This window comes from Diadema antillarum, unplaced genomic scaffold (assembly GCF_040938485.1).
Source record: "Diadema antillarum isolate AM-2024a unplaced genomic scaffold, OU_Dant_1.0 scf00000059, whole genome shotgun sequence".
NCBI classification, from domain to species: domain Eukaryota; kingdom Metazoa; phylum Echinodermata; class Echinoidea; order Diadematoida; family Diadematidae; genus Diadema; species Diadema antillarum.
The window spans coordinates 170,303-186,361 of record NW_027270948.1 but is presented as its reverse complement, the minus strand read 5'-3'; the positions used below and the strand labels follow the sequence as shown (position 1 = coordinate 186,361).

Here is a 16,059-nt window from a genome sequence, read left to right as displayed (position 1 = left end):
TATAATTTCTTGTATTAGGCCTACGTGTGGGGGGAATGCACCCTACAAGCCCAGCTTTTTAGCATTCCTCCCCATTTCCAACATTTTCGTATACTTACAATTTTTCTGTAAACTTATCTTTTATTTTGTATTATGATGATATTTATGTACTTATATTCAATTTCTGTAATATATCTATATGTTTTTGTTGGAAATGAAAAATAAATGAATGAAATGAATGAATAATGAATATCCAAAAACAAAATAAAACACAGCGATCCTAAAGGTGGATCCCACCTTTTATTTGAATTGCTTTTTTGTTTGATATCTAAGCCATTTTTAAAATCAATTTTCATCAAATAGATTTTTACATTCCACTCAAAATTAAATACTTTTTCATATTTCATATGATAAAAGGTTTCTCATTATCTAAAACAAATAAATAAATAAATCATCATCAAAAACTGTTGAAACCTGAAGCCCCATCTCAACCGAAACTTTACCATCCCTTTAACTTGTTTTGCAGTCAAACTCTTCAACAGCTACTCCTCCTGATGGGGTTGGACAATATAATTATGATTTCACAAATTGCATAATCATGTATAATATTGGATTTGTTTCAATTATCGAGTGAAATAATAACTGAAGTGTTCATGAATGTATTTTGTATCGATGATTTCACTCCATGTTGTAATGTGTTTTTGTTTCACGTATTGCGGGAAGGAAGGAAATGTGCTGTCACAAAAGATTTATGACTATATGATATACAGTAGGTCTATCACAGCAATGTATCGGTAGATTCTCATCATGCCATGGGTTCCTTGCGCTTGTTTGGTTGTTGTTGTTCTTGTTGTTGTTGGGGGGGGGGGGGAGGGTTTCATTCCACACCCGTCTTCAGCGTTGAACAGTAAAGTTGTATAATTATTTCTTTATTCACCAGTGACAAAGAAATGAAGAATGTCAAACGTATATTGTGTTATTGCAAGTTTTGAAGTAGTGATATTCAAAAACCGTCATACTATTTGAAATTCTGAAAAGAAAAAGAGTATAAAGACAACATCTTTAGACATAACTCAAACACCGTTTTTTTCTCCTATATCTGAGATGAATATACTAATGATAAAAACTTGTAATGTAACATTGGGGTTGTGTGTATCAGTATGCCACCCTTCTCTCCCCTCCCCTCTCCAAAAAGAAATCCTTCCCCTATAAAGACCGCCTATAAAAGACAAAACAATACATAAAAGTATGATTGACTCTAATGAAATCAAGAATGCATCCGAATCATCAGCGTGTATTAATGATTATGTACGTTGTCAAAGCAATTCAACCTTTTTAAATCATTTAACTAATATCCCCTCACACCCCCCCCCCTTCCGAGTGTATTAACACCTGTCTATGGCAGGTTCTTGTAAATACGGCTGTAGTTTTTGTATAACGCCAGCTACGTTCCGCAGTAAATCTCTGTGAACGGCTTTTCTTCAGACTGTGAGGCCTTGAAAAGGTTGCGTCTGCATGTTTTTCGTCCGCGCGAGGTAATACATTATTTGCTGCGATTAGAGTGTGATACACACATGAGATTGAACAGTCTAATTGCGGATCTGGTTCAGGTCCTAGTCTTGTAAAGGGACCACAGAACCGGGGGTCTGCAGCCCCCGCAATTATGGTTCTTTAAAAAAAAAAGATTAAAAAAAAATGGGCAGGGGTTGGGGGTTGGTCACAATTTAACGAAATCCATGACTTTCCGAGGTTTCCGATTCTTACCATTGTAGTGCAGGGCAAGGAGGGGGTCCATTATCATTGACCCTTGACCTTCCCCCCCCCCCCCGGCCCGCGCCCCCTCCCCCACCCCACTTAAAACAAAACAAAACAAACTCTCCGCGGCCCCAGGTACAATGAGGGGAGGGGGATTACGCTGTCTATTTTTTTTTCTTCTTCTACTTCTTTTGCGTTGTTTTTATTCAGAAGAATGGAAAGCTAGTAGGTCAAAGTTGAAGACGACCAGATTTTAATTATATAACTCGATGACAAACTTTGGTTTCCTATTTTGCTGGTCATAATAATTTCGGTATAATTATACATACATATAGTAAAATACAAACAAACAAACGCGCACATACACACACACACACACACACACACACACACACACACACACAAGCAAACAAACAAACAAACGCAGGAGCCGAAAATTTGGACTGATGTTTCTGACAAAGACCTTCTTTAATTGTCCTTTTCTTCAATATCTATTCATTACACACAGAAGCAGAACTTTCATATATTGTTATGCATTTAATAATAATAACAATATTTCGATTCCCGCCCAGTGATTACGTCCTCAGACAAGATGTTTTTACCAACCATGTCCCTCTCGACACAGGTGTATAAATGGGTACCTGGCAACGCTAATAAGGTAGTTATAATGGTAGGGCCCTCTGGTATAGAAATGGAATGGAATGGAATGAAATTTATTTACCAAATATTAATATCCATTATAAAAATGAAATAGTCAAAAAGCACAGTATTATAGTGAATAATGCATCTTGAAAACAAATAAAATGATAACTGGTTTTTAGCTCACCTGAGCCGAAGGCTCAAGTGAGCTATTGCGATCGCTCTTCGTCCGGCGTCCGTCGTCCGTCGTCCGTCGTGCGTCGTCCGTCGTGCGTAAACTTTTTACATTTTCATCTTCTTCTTGAGAACCCCTCTACCGATTTTCACCAACCTTGGCAGGTAGCATCCCTAGGGGGATAGGATCTCAATTTGTTCAAGTGGGCACCATACCCCACCTGGGGGCCCCCAGGGGGGCCCAACCCCCCCCCCCCCCAAATTAAGGAATCTTAAAAAATCTTCTTCTCTAGAACCACAAGTGATAGAGCTAAGTTAATACTATGAATTAGAACATTGATAACTGTAGTTTCAAGTTTGTTCATTGCGGAATCAGAGGTGCCCCCCTTGGGACCCAGGGGAGGGGGTTGGGGAGGGGTCCTAATGGGGCCCAAATTGTACATTTTCGTTTTTTTCTTGAAAATGCCATAATGAATTTTCACCAAAGTTGGCAGGTAGCATCCCTAGGGGGGAAGAATCTCATTCCCATCAAATGGGCATCATGCCCCTCCTGGGGGGGGGGGGGGGGGGGGGCAGGGGCCGAAATTTGGACCGAAATTGTAAATTTTCATCTTTTTCTTGAAAACCCAATCACAAATTTTCACCAGACTTGGCAGGTAGCATCCCTAGGGGGATAGAATCTCAGTTCCATCAAATGGGAACCATGCCCAACCCAACCTGGAGGGCCCCCAGGGGTCCCACCTCCCCCCTCCTGTAAGGAACCTTTACAGATTTTCTATAGAACCAGAAGTGATTGAGCTAAGTTAATACAATAAGTCAGTATATTGATAACCACTGCTTCAAGTTTGTTCATGGGAGAATCAGGGGTGCCCTCCCCCTCCCCCACCCCCTTGGGACCCAAGGAAGCGGGATCGGATGGGGGGGGGGGGGAGGGGGTCCAAATGCGGGCCTAAATTTTCATCTTCTTGCTGAAAACAACATAATGGATTTTCACCAAACTTGGCAAGTAGCATTCCCATGGGGATAAGATCTCAAAGTGTTTGAATGGGCACCATGCTTTCCTTGTGGGCCCAGGGGTCCAAACCTCCTAGATTAATGAATATTCAATAATATCTATCTCTAGTTCTAATCAAAAGTGATAGGGCTTTAAGTCTTTTTCCCCCAAGCTGCATAATCCAACATTCTATAAAGTACAGTGTACTTGGCAGGTATTTTTACCAGTGTGATGGAATATGTAAGTGGACACCATACCCCCATTCTCAAAGCTACCCCCACCATAAGTTTCCAATGTTCTCAGGTAAGAGTCTGCAAGAATGCATGGAAGGTGAACTTGCGATTCTCAGGTGAGCGCGTGATCCCCGGGTCTCTTGTTTTTTGTTGTAGTTTTCCCGTCTATATTTTCTTACCTCACAAATTACTACGATATTTTAGAGTTGATTATTGATTCTATTTTGTAGACACGTCCGTTATACCGTTATGGAAGTCGAATTTAAGTTTCGAATTTACCGCGAGGCCTCGATCCATGTCAAGCTGCTGCTTATGATCCAGGTCTCCTGCTTTTCTGTTATTACAATGTCTAGAAATGCACAATTCTAAAATCAATTTATTTAAATCCCCTTTTTGATTTAAAAAAAAATTCGTTTATCTTAACGACATGACATATTCAGAATGAACAATCAATCATCATTTAGATACAACTGTTATTTACACGATTTCCTTCTGAACCTTTTTTTGTGTGTGTGTGTGTGATATTATGCTATATGTCTTATACATGTACATTGAATGCTGTCATGTTCTTAAAGGGACTGTACAGTACTGGTTGAGGTGGGGATTCAGGTTAACATTCCTATCAAGTGAGATAATGAGAAACCTCTTTATATGAATTTAATATCAAAGAGCATGTAATTTTAAGAAGGATTCAACGTTTATTTGATGAAAATTGGGTTTCAAATGGCTGAGATATAAAAAAGTGATAATAATAAAAGGCGACAGGCCACGCTTTTTATTAGGATCTCTTTTTTTTCACCTTGTTTTTAGATATCTTAGCCATTTCAAAACCGATTTTCATCACATAAACTTTTGATATCCCTTAGAATTGCATTCTCTTTGACATCTCATAGAGAGGTTTCTGAATATCTCGCAAAACGTTAAAAGCTCATCAAATCCTCATCTCAACCAGAACTGTGCACACCCTTTAATGTATGTATGTACTTTGAATTAATTTGTAAGACAGTATGCTAAGCTTATGCGTCGTGTAATGCTATTTTATACATGTATGTATTCTTTTGTCATGCAGAATGTGTGATTTGAAAAAAAGACAAATAAAACCCCCCAAAAATGCAAGAAAGACGGAAATGCAAAAGTTAAAGAACATTGCAGTTGGTAAAAAAGAACCAGCAATACCAAGCAGACTATAGTCGAGGCTAGTCCTTTCAGTAATACAAATACGTGATTGCAATATTTACAGAAGTAATGTTATTTGCCGGATTTTGAGGGATCAATAAATCAAGCATTATTCAATCAGATATATTTTCGTAAAGATTTGAGAAAAAAGTTACGTAAGTTTATATTCTTTAGATCTTGTGGAATATCTCTCCAAATCATACTACCCGCAATAGATATGTATCAAGCGCGTCGGAACACTTTTTTTTTTTTTTGGGGGGGGGGGGGGGGCAAAATCTCGATGAGGCACATTATGTGACGGTGTGAAATCCTCGGCGAGGGAGTGAAGCGACCGAGCGGGGTACCACAGTAGTGTCTTTTTGTAAAAACAGAGTACAAAAGTCGCGTTTATAGAGCCTTCAAAAGAAAATTTCTAGGAAATTAAACATGGCGAAAAAAATATTAGTGTGAAGGACTACGATTATAACATGCGGGGGTACATTATGTGACCGTGCTTGCAACGTGGTGTGAGATCCTCAGCGAGGGTGTTATCACGGTAGGGACTTTTTGTAAAAACAGAGTATAAAAGTCGCATTTACAGAACATTTTAATTCAAATGTCTAGGGAATTAAAGGCAGTAAAAAATAGGACTATGATCATACCTTCAGTAATCATATTACACATCATAATAATCATTTTACTATTATGTACGGGCAGAGCGAGCGAGCCACTTTTACTTTGCCATTCGTCTGAAATGTGCGTTCGTCAAAAGCTTAAACGTGATCGCATTGTTCGAGCAATACATATTATTCTTATATTGCTATAAAAAGCATAGAAGAAGGGGAAAATGTAAGGTTTACTAAAGGTATGTTTCAGGGGGCGCACTCGAGGACGCGAGGCTACCATCTATACACTAAATTTACTAATAAGTAAATATTAGTGTATAGATATAATGAATATTTCTAATATAATAAATCAAAAAATATAAATTGCTTTTATAACAAAAATACAGATTGTAGATATGAATGGTATGTATATCCTTAAACTTCTAGTCCATAAGTCATAACGCGGAATGTAAAAGTGTTATGTCATAATTGTATATTTTTCTAGGTACAAAAAGTTTCCTAAGTTTTCTAATTCTATAATTCCACACTCAATATGTTTTTGCCATGATAATTTTTCGTCTATAATGATATGCTGTTAATGAATGTAATTTTGCTCCTTAAAACAATCCATAAAAACGGAAATTACATAAACAACGATTAAGAAGACAATACCACTTAGTGAGCTTCTGACGACACGAATGTTCTCCTTGAAAACATTACTGCTCTTGAAGTGTAGGTATATCGCTATTTTCGTTTTTTTGCTTGTCTTGGCTTTTGGAGTCATGCACTGTTGTCTTTAAAATGAACAGATAGATGACAATCAGAAGGATTAGACCCATAATAAACGAATTAACACCAAATAAGGTTTCAACAGTGCAACAGATGTAGGCTTATTGGCGCCTTATCCATCCATCTCTCAGTGAAACCTGTACGCATGAAGGACTTTGCAGGACGTTGCAGTCGTGGGGATTCTAATGGTGTAAATTAGTTGATGACCAACTGAACGAGAGAAGCTGGAGGTGTGGAATGGAAGTCATACAACAGATACAAAGCTATTTTTTTCTTTTCTTTTCTTTTTACCTTCGTGCTAAACGTTTACCCAGGCCAGTGAATCAACACACCTACGTCAGTGCTGCCATTACTGAAACCCCCCTTTTTTTCTATAAGACGGCTGGAAGCCCACGATTAACAGTCGGTTGTCAAAGAGAGGAAACTTAAAACATTGCCGAGTAAAAACATCGTGCTTATTATGACTATAGCGATTCATTCTGATTTCTATTTCGCCGATATCCTATATTCGCATTCATCAAATCAGGGTGTATCGATTTTACATTAACTTGTAATTATTGTACGTCACCCAAAATAGTGTTCGAAGTGTGTACCATTATCATTACAACGTCATTCGTTTATTATTATTGTTATTATTTATTCGGCAATTCAACATACATGTACAATACAAGCGGACATAAAATACAAACAGAAAATCGTATTACATGATATAAAAATTGTGGTGATTCCACGTGCATGCCGCTGGTTGCCAGGGGAGGAAAAGGCAAACATAATCACCGAGGCTCGAGACCTTCCTCCCCGACCAGTGCACGCACCCAGAATCAGCTATATCAATGTAAAACAGTTACAAACATTATCAAATAATACATTATAACACAAAAATGCACTGAATTCAAACACAAATATAACTAAAACTATCACTGATTATGACCGATGCCCCAACCTGACCTGATGGGCTGATGTTAGCTCATCCAGCAAAACTGGTGATTTGATGTTTAAAAAAAAAAACCCAAACAAACCCCCAAACAAACAAATAAACAAACAAACAAATGAATGTATATCATTGTGGTGCCATGGCAGCACAATGCCCAACGATGATCAAAAATATATTCTGCTCGTTTTAAAACTGAACATCCTTTCCAAAATCTCAATGCAGAAACCCAACCAATGGAGTGAGCAAATCACTGATATATTTTTTCCCTAAAAATACGGTTGCCACATTGTCTAACACCGACATGTGACAAAAGTTGCACAATCATAAGAACACAGCCACATAATATATCAAACCTAAACTCAAATACTGTAAACTGAGGGAGTGTTCAGCGCACAATTAACTGTATACTTTGGATACAAAAAACGCCGTTACTATAACAATATATTGCTTTAACACTGAAAAAAAACCCCAAACCTACTGTGTATGTACTATTCCGGACATAATATTTATACCAAACCCTAAGTCAAATGCCTATAAAACCTGAGCCACACAGGGCACATTGTCTGCACATTTACATACTATGGTGGTCCCACGTGCCAAAATACAAAACTGAACCACATTTTCACTATTTTCAATTAATCTGTTTAAAAAAAAAACACTTTTACCATAGATACACATTGTATAACAATATCAGAAAACAAAATCTGCATATCTTATACACACTAACTACAACAGACAAATGTGTGAAATTTTATGCAAAATGCTCTTAAGATTGAGGAAGCCGAATCAATCACACATTTTCACACGATTTACATCTTGTCTAACAATTTCAGGGGGGAAAAGCCCAACATTTGAGAGATTCATAAGAGTTTGTCAATAGCGAGAATGTTTTGTTGCGATGACGTGTCCTGAAATGACGTCATCTTCATGGGAATCTGGTACATGAAGTGTTGTTTTGGGAAGGAGGAAGGGTGCATGGGGGTGGGGTGCATGGCTCTCCACAATATCAAGTGTCCTGTTTTTGTCTTCTTTCTTCATTTAAGATAATATCAAATTGTGGCAAAGCATATTTGTTATGTGCTAGCCTGCCAAGTTGAAGAAGACATTATTGGGTCTTCCTCTTTCAGAAAGTGAACAACTGCGACCAGACTGAAATGCCACATTGCACATTCAGGGACAGGACACACGCAAGCTGCTGATTAGACGTACTCCTTTTGTTTTTCGGGATCGATGGAATGAAAAAAAAAAGCAACAGAGGTTACTAGAAATTCGCTGTTACGGAGTAGTTTTTAGACACAGACACCACACACACATTTCAGATATTACGCTGACGTCAGAATTCCACTCAAAGCTGGGATTAGCAGCCGTCACCGATCACGTGATCAATTTATCAACTCTAGCATTCTCTTTTCTCTTCTCTTATTCATTGTCATTACCTGTCGGTGTGAGAATTGTCTCACTGCACAATGGAACCGTCATCGGGAATATTTTGGATGTGCGTATATTTATAAAACTAACGTTTCAGTCGGATCATAATGGCAACTTATTCACCGATGATCACATTCCCTGTACCTTTTTTTTTAACGTGGGAAAATTGATTGCTTCATCATTAATTGATCTACGTAACATATGCCACAATGTCAGCACCACAGCCACCACCTCGACTACCATCCTTCCACCACGTTCTCCCACCTCTAAACTTTCCCCTTTATCAGCTACCAATCCCATTCCCAATCGACTTGACAACTATTTGCCGATGAGCATGTGTGTGTCCTCGATCTCGGATCCAGCTCAAGATGTTACTACAACCAGGATCTTTGCTACAACTCTCAACGGCCCCCACAACCATCCAGTTCAGCAACACCGCCACTGCCACTGCCATAACCGCCACCACTAATGGGTTGAACAGACGGCCACAGGACAAGTGATCACTCCCCATCTCCGCCACCGATTTCATCTCCACTCCCAGCATCGCGATGCATTCCCTCCCGCTACTGCCAACAGCATCACGCCATTGATAGCTGCCATCCGAAAAAAAGAAGAAAAAAAAGAGATGATAAACACAAGTGGAGCTCTGATGTGTAGACTAGGCTAGCCTAGCGAAGTGAGAAATTGGGCTCCCTCGCACATCGCACGCGATCAACGGCGGTGGATGGGGGTAGCTGGCTCAGTCCTCATTCTCAGCTCACTATTCAAGCCTAGCAGTGTGTATTGTGTGTGTTATGCATACACTACGCTGTGCAGAAAGCGTACAGTATGATCAGTAGCGTGTTCACCACCACCCCATCATATGCTGGAATTATCGTGTGAAGGCCGTCTGATGTGTTGCTACACTGGACGTGAAGGTAGGAAAGCATCTTGTAAATATACCTGTTTATGAGATACATAACACTGTATAAATGACTAGGGCTGAATATCACTCTCATGCAACTAAGCGAGAAAACTTGTAGGAATTGTCGTGGAACATTATTGATCTGGAACCCCGTTTTTAAGCTGCTGAGGCGGAGAGCTAAGAGTAGTGTGAGCCGCCATGGCCTTGTCGCCGGGTGACCGGGAGAAGACGGGTAGCCTACCGGGGTCTCCGGTGGAGCAGCAGCCGACCAGGGCTGAGAGGGACAAGGCGGATCGCGAGTCGCAACTGAAACGAGTGGAGTATGAGAAAATGGAGACCTGGTTGGATGGACACCCAGCATTTGCACATGATTACTTTGCTCGAAAAGCTACTAGATCTATGATTGACGGTTGGTACATTGCTCGTGCTGTGTCACAGAGCACCAAACCACCAGTGGCTGAATCTCCCCACTCTCCAAACAGCTCGTCCGGTAGCAACACGCCAGTTCGTAAAGTCTCTGCCTCAGAGTTTGAGGTGCAGGGTACAGGAGGATCGCTGGGACGCATGGTTCAGACAGTAGACGGCTCGCCAAGCTTTCTTGGAACCCCCAGCTACCTGCTCAACCAGGGAAAGTCCTCACCAACCCGATCCAGGAAGTCTTTAAACGAGCTGAAGCAGTTGGATGACCGAGCTGTCCTTATCGAACTCGTCAAGGATATTGCCAATGAGCTGGAACTCAGCACCCTGTGTCACAAAATCCTGCAAAATGTTCTGATCCTCACGAAGGCTGACCGGGGGTCCCTGTTCTTGGTCCGGGGAAAAGGCACGGAGAAATGTTGCTTGGCAACCAAGCTTTTTGATGTGACGATTCAGTCAACCGTTGAGCAGGCGAGGGAAGAGATTCGGGTGCCATGGAGAAAGGGCATTGTGGGATATGTAGCAGAGACTGGAGAAACGGTGAACATAGCGAATGCATATGAGGTAAGTACAGCTTACTGCCCGGTCATTCAGGTACTCGGTGTATAGAACTATTGTACTTCATACAAACACAATTGTTAAAGAATTTGTCAGAAGAAATTCAACTTGTTGTAAGGCAAATTGCTTTGCTGTATTCTAACCCCAGATTAACACAACCATACAATACAAATAGCATTGCCATTAGATGTTTGGTGATTAGATACAATTGACAGGGCTGCAAGGCAAGTGTAGGTGTTACAAGACACAAACGTAAAAACATTGACTGTCATTCACCAGTGTAGTGAAGAATACCAGACAATGTTGACTATCTGCAGTAAACTAAAAGTAAAGTGCCAGCTATCGACATGAAAATTATTTACATCTAATTAAATGGATCGAATGGACTGTCTGATGTAAGCAGCATGACTTTGATAATAATGAGATGAGCAATGTGCATGTTTATGGTCAGGAAGTTAATGAAGCAGTAGGCAAATATGATGAAATCTCACTAGTTAGGTCTTTGTGTTATGATTGGTAGTTTTAGTACCTACAATTGTAGGATGAAAAGGATATGTGATGCTACATATACTGTACATTTAGGTGACTTACAGGCCGTGATGTGTGCTAATGATTCAGTGCATTTTTATTTCTGATTAAGGGAAAAGTATCGATGAACAAAGTCTAATTTACAATGTACAGTGTACTTGTTAAAACAAAGGAAAGGAAAAGAAGGTAATCCATCTTAAAGCAGAGAACAGCACAGAATATGCCATGAGTGCTTGATATGCACAAATGCATCATTAAATTGTTTCAACTTTAGATAAATTCCAACAATCAAAAAGAAATTATTTGAAATGTCAATTTGTGCTTAGTGATTTCAAGTAAATTAACAATCTGCTGTCTTAAAAAAAAAAGCAAATTGTAGACATAATGGAATGAGTATTCCTGTGTCAATCAATTTACAAAGTGTACCCTCAGATGTAACCCTCAGATGTAATAATTTAAATTATTCAGGTGATAGTGTCGAGACTAGAATAAAGTGCAAAAACAGTTTGTAACAATAATTCTTTAAAACAGTTTTATTACAAACTATTTCAATTGTTCTTAACCTACGATTGCTGTCTTCCTATTCCCAATAGGCATCTCTATACTCGTGATGAGCAGAAATTACAATGCCTGTCTATCCTGTTGTGCCTCCAGAAAGTACTAACCAATTTTCCTTTTTAGACTGGACAAGTAACCACCTACCAATAAGTGGGATGATGATAGAAACAAAGTAGAGAAGACAACGTGGATGCCCGACTGCTGCTACACAGCAATCTACGGGTATCTTTGGTAAAAGAAAAAAAAACAACAAACAAACAAGTTTTTCCGTGAAAGCAGGGAGGTGGTCCCACCTCCCTGGTCAAAGTCAGATCACTGTACAACATCAGTGAAACTCCTGTCTTCAGAGCTTTTCTAATCAGTTACCCCAACAAAGTACAGACATTTTTTGTTGTTTTTTGTTTTTTTGTTGCTCTGCCTGTTAAGAATCCCCTTGCTGTTGCGTAAATGTTGTCTACCCGAGGCCACCTAGGGTGAATACCCTGACATTGCTATGACAACATCCGGACAACAGCCCTACTGTTAAGTTGCTCTTGAGGTAAGATTCGGCCGACACACACAACATGCATTCGCAATAATCCAGGCAAAATGACACTGCGTGCCGAACACATTACTTTGATCACAATCCTGTCTTGTTATAAACACTGTTGCCTGTTTAAATGTACACATTTCAAATCAGTGTTTGTTCTCTGCATCTATAAATCTTTCTTCTGGTATTACTCTGAACTATTCTTAAATGATGTGAAATGTGTTTCTCAACTGCAAATTCTGTACATGAAAAATAGCATCTATGGTCAAAGTCATCCTATAGACAACGCTGCACACTGGCACTGGTCTGATGGTCCAGACCGGTAAAAATCACTGTTGGACCAGTAACTTTTTCAGGAATAGACTAGTAAAAAGTGGAAAAACTAGGTACCTACTGGTTTGACAGACATGTCGGACTAGTAGAAAAAATGGGTTAGCGTGCAGCCCTACTGTATGCAAATCCATGCTGAACACGAATGGGTTGTCAATACAGCATGTTTTGAATGAATGTATTCAAATCTGACAATGCTAAGTTTTTGCTAGAAAATGGCGCAGATAGACAATGCTCTTCGTCAATCCAATTTTTCACTCTTTGGATTGGATCATGCATGAACAGCTAGGTTGCTATGGAAACCTACCTGGACAAGGCTTATGATTTGTGTCTGTTAAGACAGTACCTCTTGCTCTCTTCTGTGTGTTTATTGCCCAAGGAGAGGAATGTTACCCGTGTTTGTTCTCTGGACATTGTCAGGATGTTGTCCAGACAAGGTGTGTTAAAACAGGGCTTCAAACTCAAATTTCAACCAGCTACATAACATGTCACAATGGTATATAATTGTTTTGTCCATTTACAATGCAGACAACAACAACAACAACAAAAGTTTTTTTTCTTATTCACTGCCATGCCTTATTAAACATGAAATGCAAAGTGGAGGGTACTAGCACATGACGGATGATTCCTGTATACTTAATCATGTTTAATATGTAACTGATCATGCTACATAACATGTGCTTGGGAAATTCTGTTCAAAGAAGAGTCACTCTGGATAGGGGACTATAACAAGGGGAGTCTATGTACAACATGTAGTATGTCTTGTCTGTGTGGCTGCCCAGCCGACTTCCTCATTAAATTTCAAACTGGCAGTCAATGAGTCTGTAATGATGCAGTCGTCCATCATGATAGAGTGTGAGAGCGAGCAATGGTTACTTTATCACAATACTTTAATGAATAGAAAAAGGAGGGGTGATCTGATTCTAAGGATTGTTCATACGGTACTCAGAGATATGGAGAGAGAGAGAGAGAGAGGGCGAGAAAGAGGGAGAGGTTTCAACAGAGAGCAAGAAATATACTATAGATTGATAGAGATGGAGAGAGAGAAAGAGAGAAAGAGAGAGGGAAAGACAGCTATAATTGGTGTCATTAATCATGAACCCCCTTCAATTAATTTGCATTCTCCTACTTGATTGAGATAATAAATATCTATAATGCTGCGATATGCTTTTTCCAAAATAGATTTAGTTAATGAATCTATCAATGATTGCCTTGATTATAAAGTCATCTGTTGAAAATAGAAAGTAGATAATGCAGTAGTATACGTGTATAATGTTGTAACCTTAATTCTAAAGTTGTTAGTCTATTTTCTTGCACATTGCTATAGATTGAATGAATCAATACATGTTTTTGTTGTTTCTGGCGTTGTTTTTGTGTTAGAAAAATATTGCTAGACTGAATATGGAATGGTTGACCAGCTGAGCAAGTGCCTTCAACTACTTAAGTACCTCATGTGCCAAACATTTTTGGTTGACTGTACGACGTAGCATGTGGATTTTTAGCAAACTTATGTGGCATGTTTGAAAGTTCAGGTTACAGTCTCTTAGGTCTAAAGACATGACTTCGTGACTATCAAGGGATGTTGAAATCAGTTTATAGTATAAACACAATTTGATACCAAATAACAAGATCACCATGATTTCAAAATCTTAAGACTAGAGCCCTGTCTGAGAGTATGGATTTTCAATGAGATATAAATGCATTCATTGAGAAAGTCAGGCATCTTAGTTGATTGTTTAAGGGACCCACATCTCTCCAGTGTTTTTATAAATTAAGGGAAATCAGTGTGGATTAGCAGAGGGAAGTATAGTCACAATGTTGAAAAGTGAGGGTTTTGAAATCATACTTTATTTTATTGAGGGAAATCAGTGTGGATTAGCAGGGGAAGTGTAGTCAAATTGTTGAAATGTGAGGGTTTTGAAATCATATTTTATGATTCATATGAGTCTCTACGTGTAGATGTCTCATCTAACATGTCATCATGTGATTGTGCACATGCTATACACATATTTATGGTAAATCATCTCAATACTGAATACATCATATCCAACGGTGCATCTACAATATCTATGGGCACTAGAATTCTAGGAAAAACACAAATCTAAAACAAGACCATGCATGAGGCCTGTTATGTAATATCCTGGTTGCGACTGACAAATGTCTACCAAATTTCATTGCCAGCATTTTTGTAAGAAAGGTGATATACCCCTAGTTTCAATTGCTGTTAGAACCATTTACTTGTAAGGCAGCGTTAGCAAATTGAATTCACTGGATGAGGTACTGTGTATTTGGAAAGCTTTATCACGTATATATAGTAAGATGTTGGCAAAGGCTATGTGTTTGCTGCAGTCTTTTGTGTCAAAGGATTCCATGATTTTTTTTTTTTTTTAAATGATTAGAGATAGATCGATCATTCCCCTTGTGAATACACTTAGCACCTTGCAATCATGCACTGAATGATAATTGAATTCAAGTCTTCGCAAGGTTTCAACTGGAGGAGCGTAGCAGAATCCACCAAGATACACAGTGGGTGCAAACGGTACAAAAAAAAGATAGTATGTTTTTCCCCCTCACTTTTCATACTGTTGCTGAAAGCTGTTGCTTGATTATTTGTATATATTTTTTAGTAGAAGTCCCTTATTGATAGACCCATCTCAAAAGTGCAGTTTAAAAAAAGAGGACAATTCTTTCAGTAATTTGTTAGGTTTCACCAATGTTAATGCTCACATACTGCTCACTCAAAAGCAAAACTTAACATTTCTGTATGTTTTTTTTTAAATGTTTCATGAATCGCCTATGTGTTGTTCATATTCATTACTTATGATGTTAATTGCAGATAAATTCCAAGTATAGTATGTGTTATTTTGCCATATGAAAATGAAATAAAAAATACTTCAGTATTTTTTTCTTTTCATTTTTCAAGTTGGTATTTCGCCAGTGTAAATATGCATCTTTCAGTGCCACTACCTGACTTGTTTTATGTATTGACTATGAGACAGTGTGTCAGACTAGTAGCTCTGCGTGTGTCTTCTAGGGAGTGAAGCCTCATGCTCCTACAGTGGCTGTGTGCTGGAGAGAACAGCTTCCCAGCCACTAAGACCGGCAACATCTTGGTTTGCTTTCAAACTGTCCAGATTTCCCCTCCAGTGTCAACACACCTTGCATCATTGTATCAATATGAGCTGCCATAATCTATACTTGGCTGGAGCATATTTGCATTTCAACCTGTGGGCATGAGGCATTTTGATTTTTTTTTTAACCATCTTTTCTTTAAATCGAATGCGGCGTGCACCTGCATGCAGCGATTTGCATATTCCAACAACTTTTATGAAGAAAGAGAGAGAGAGGAAAAAATACATTTCCCATGTGTTTACACAATCCTGGTACATCAGAGTAAAGAAAAAGGAAGGAGATAGGAGAAAAAAAGCACCCTACTCCTGTACCACTCTTATGCTATGCAAACATCAGCAGTCTCTCTCACTTTGATTTTAGATGCATAATATGTAGCATTATCCTTTCCCACACAGAATGCTACTTGTGTAGAGTGGGA

General features: G+C 39.0%; 1 protein-coding gene across 4 annotated transcripts in view; it reads left to right on the top strand.

Annotated features, from left to right (window-relative positions):
• The first annotated feature begins 9,575 nt into the window (after positions 1 to 9,575).
• LOC139715992 (dual 3',5'-cyclic-AMP and -GMP phosphodiesterase 11-like) overlaps positions 9,576 to 16,059 on the top strand; it is a 170,761-nt gene continuing 164,277 nt past the window's right edge. For all 4 annotated transcript variants that reach the window (XM_071627549.1, XM_071627548.1, XM_071627546.1 and 1 more), the window contains exon 1: positions 9,576 to 10,570. In XM_071627549.1, coding sequence (XP_071483650.1) covers positions 9,788 to 10,570 — 783 coding nt within the window. In that variant the 5' untranslated portion in view covers positions 9,576 to 9,787. The remainder of the gene's footprint in view (positions 10,571 to 16,059) is intronic.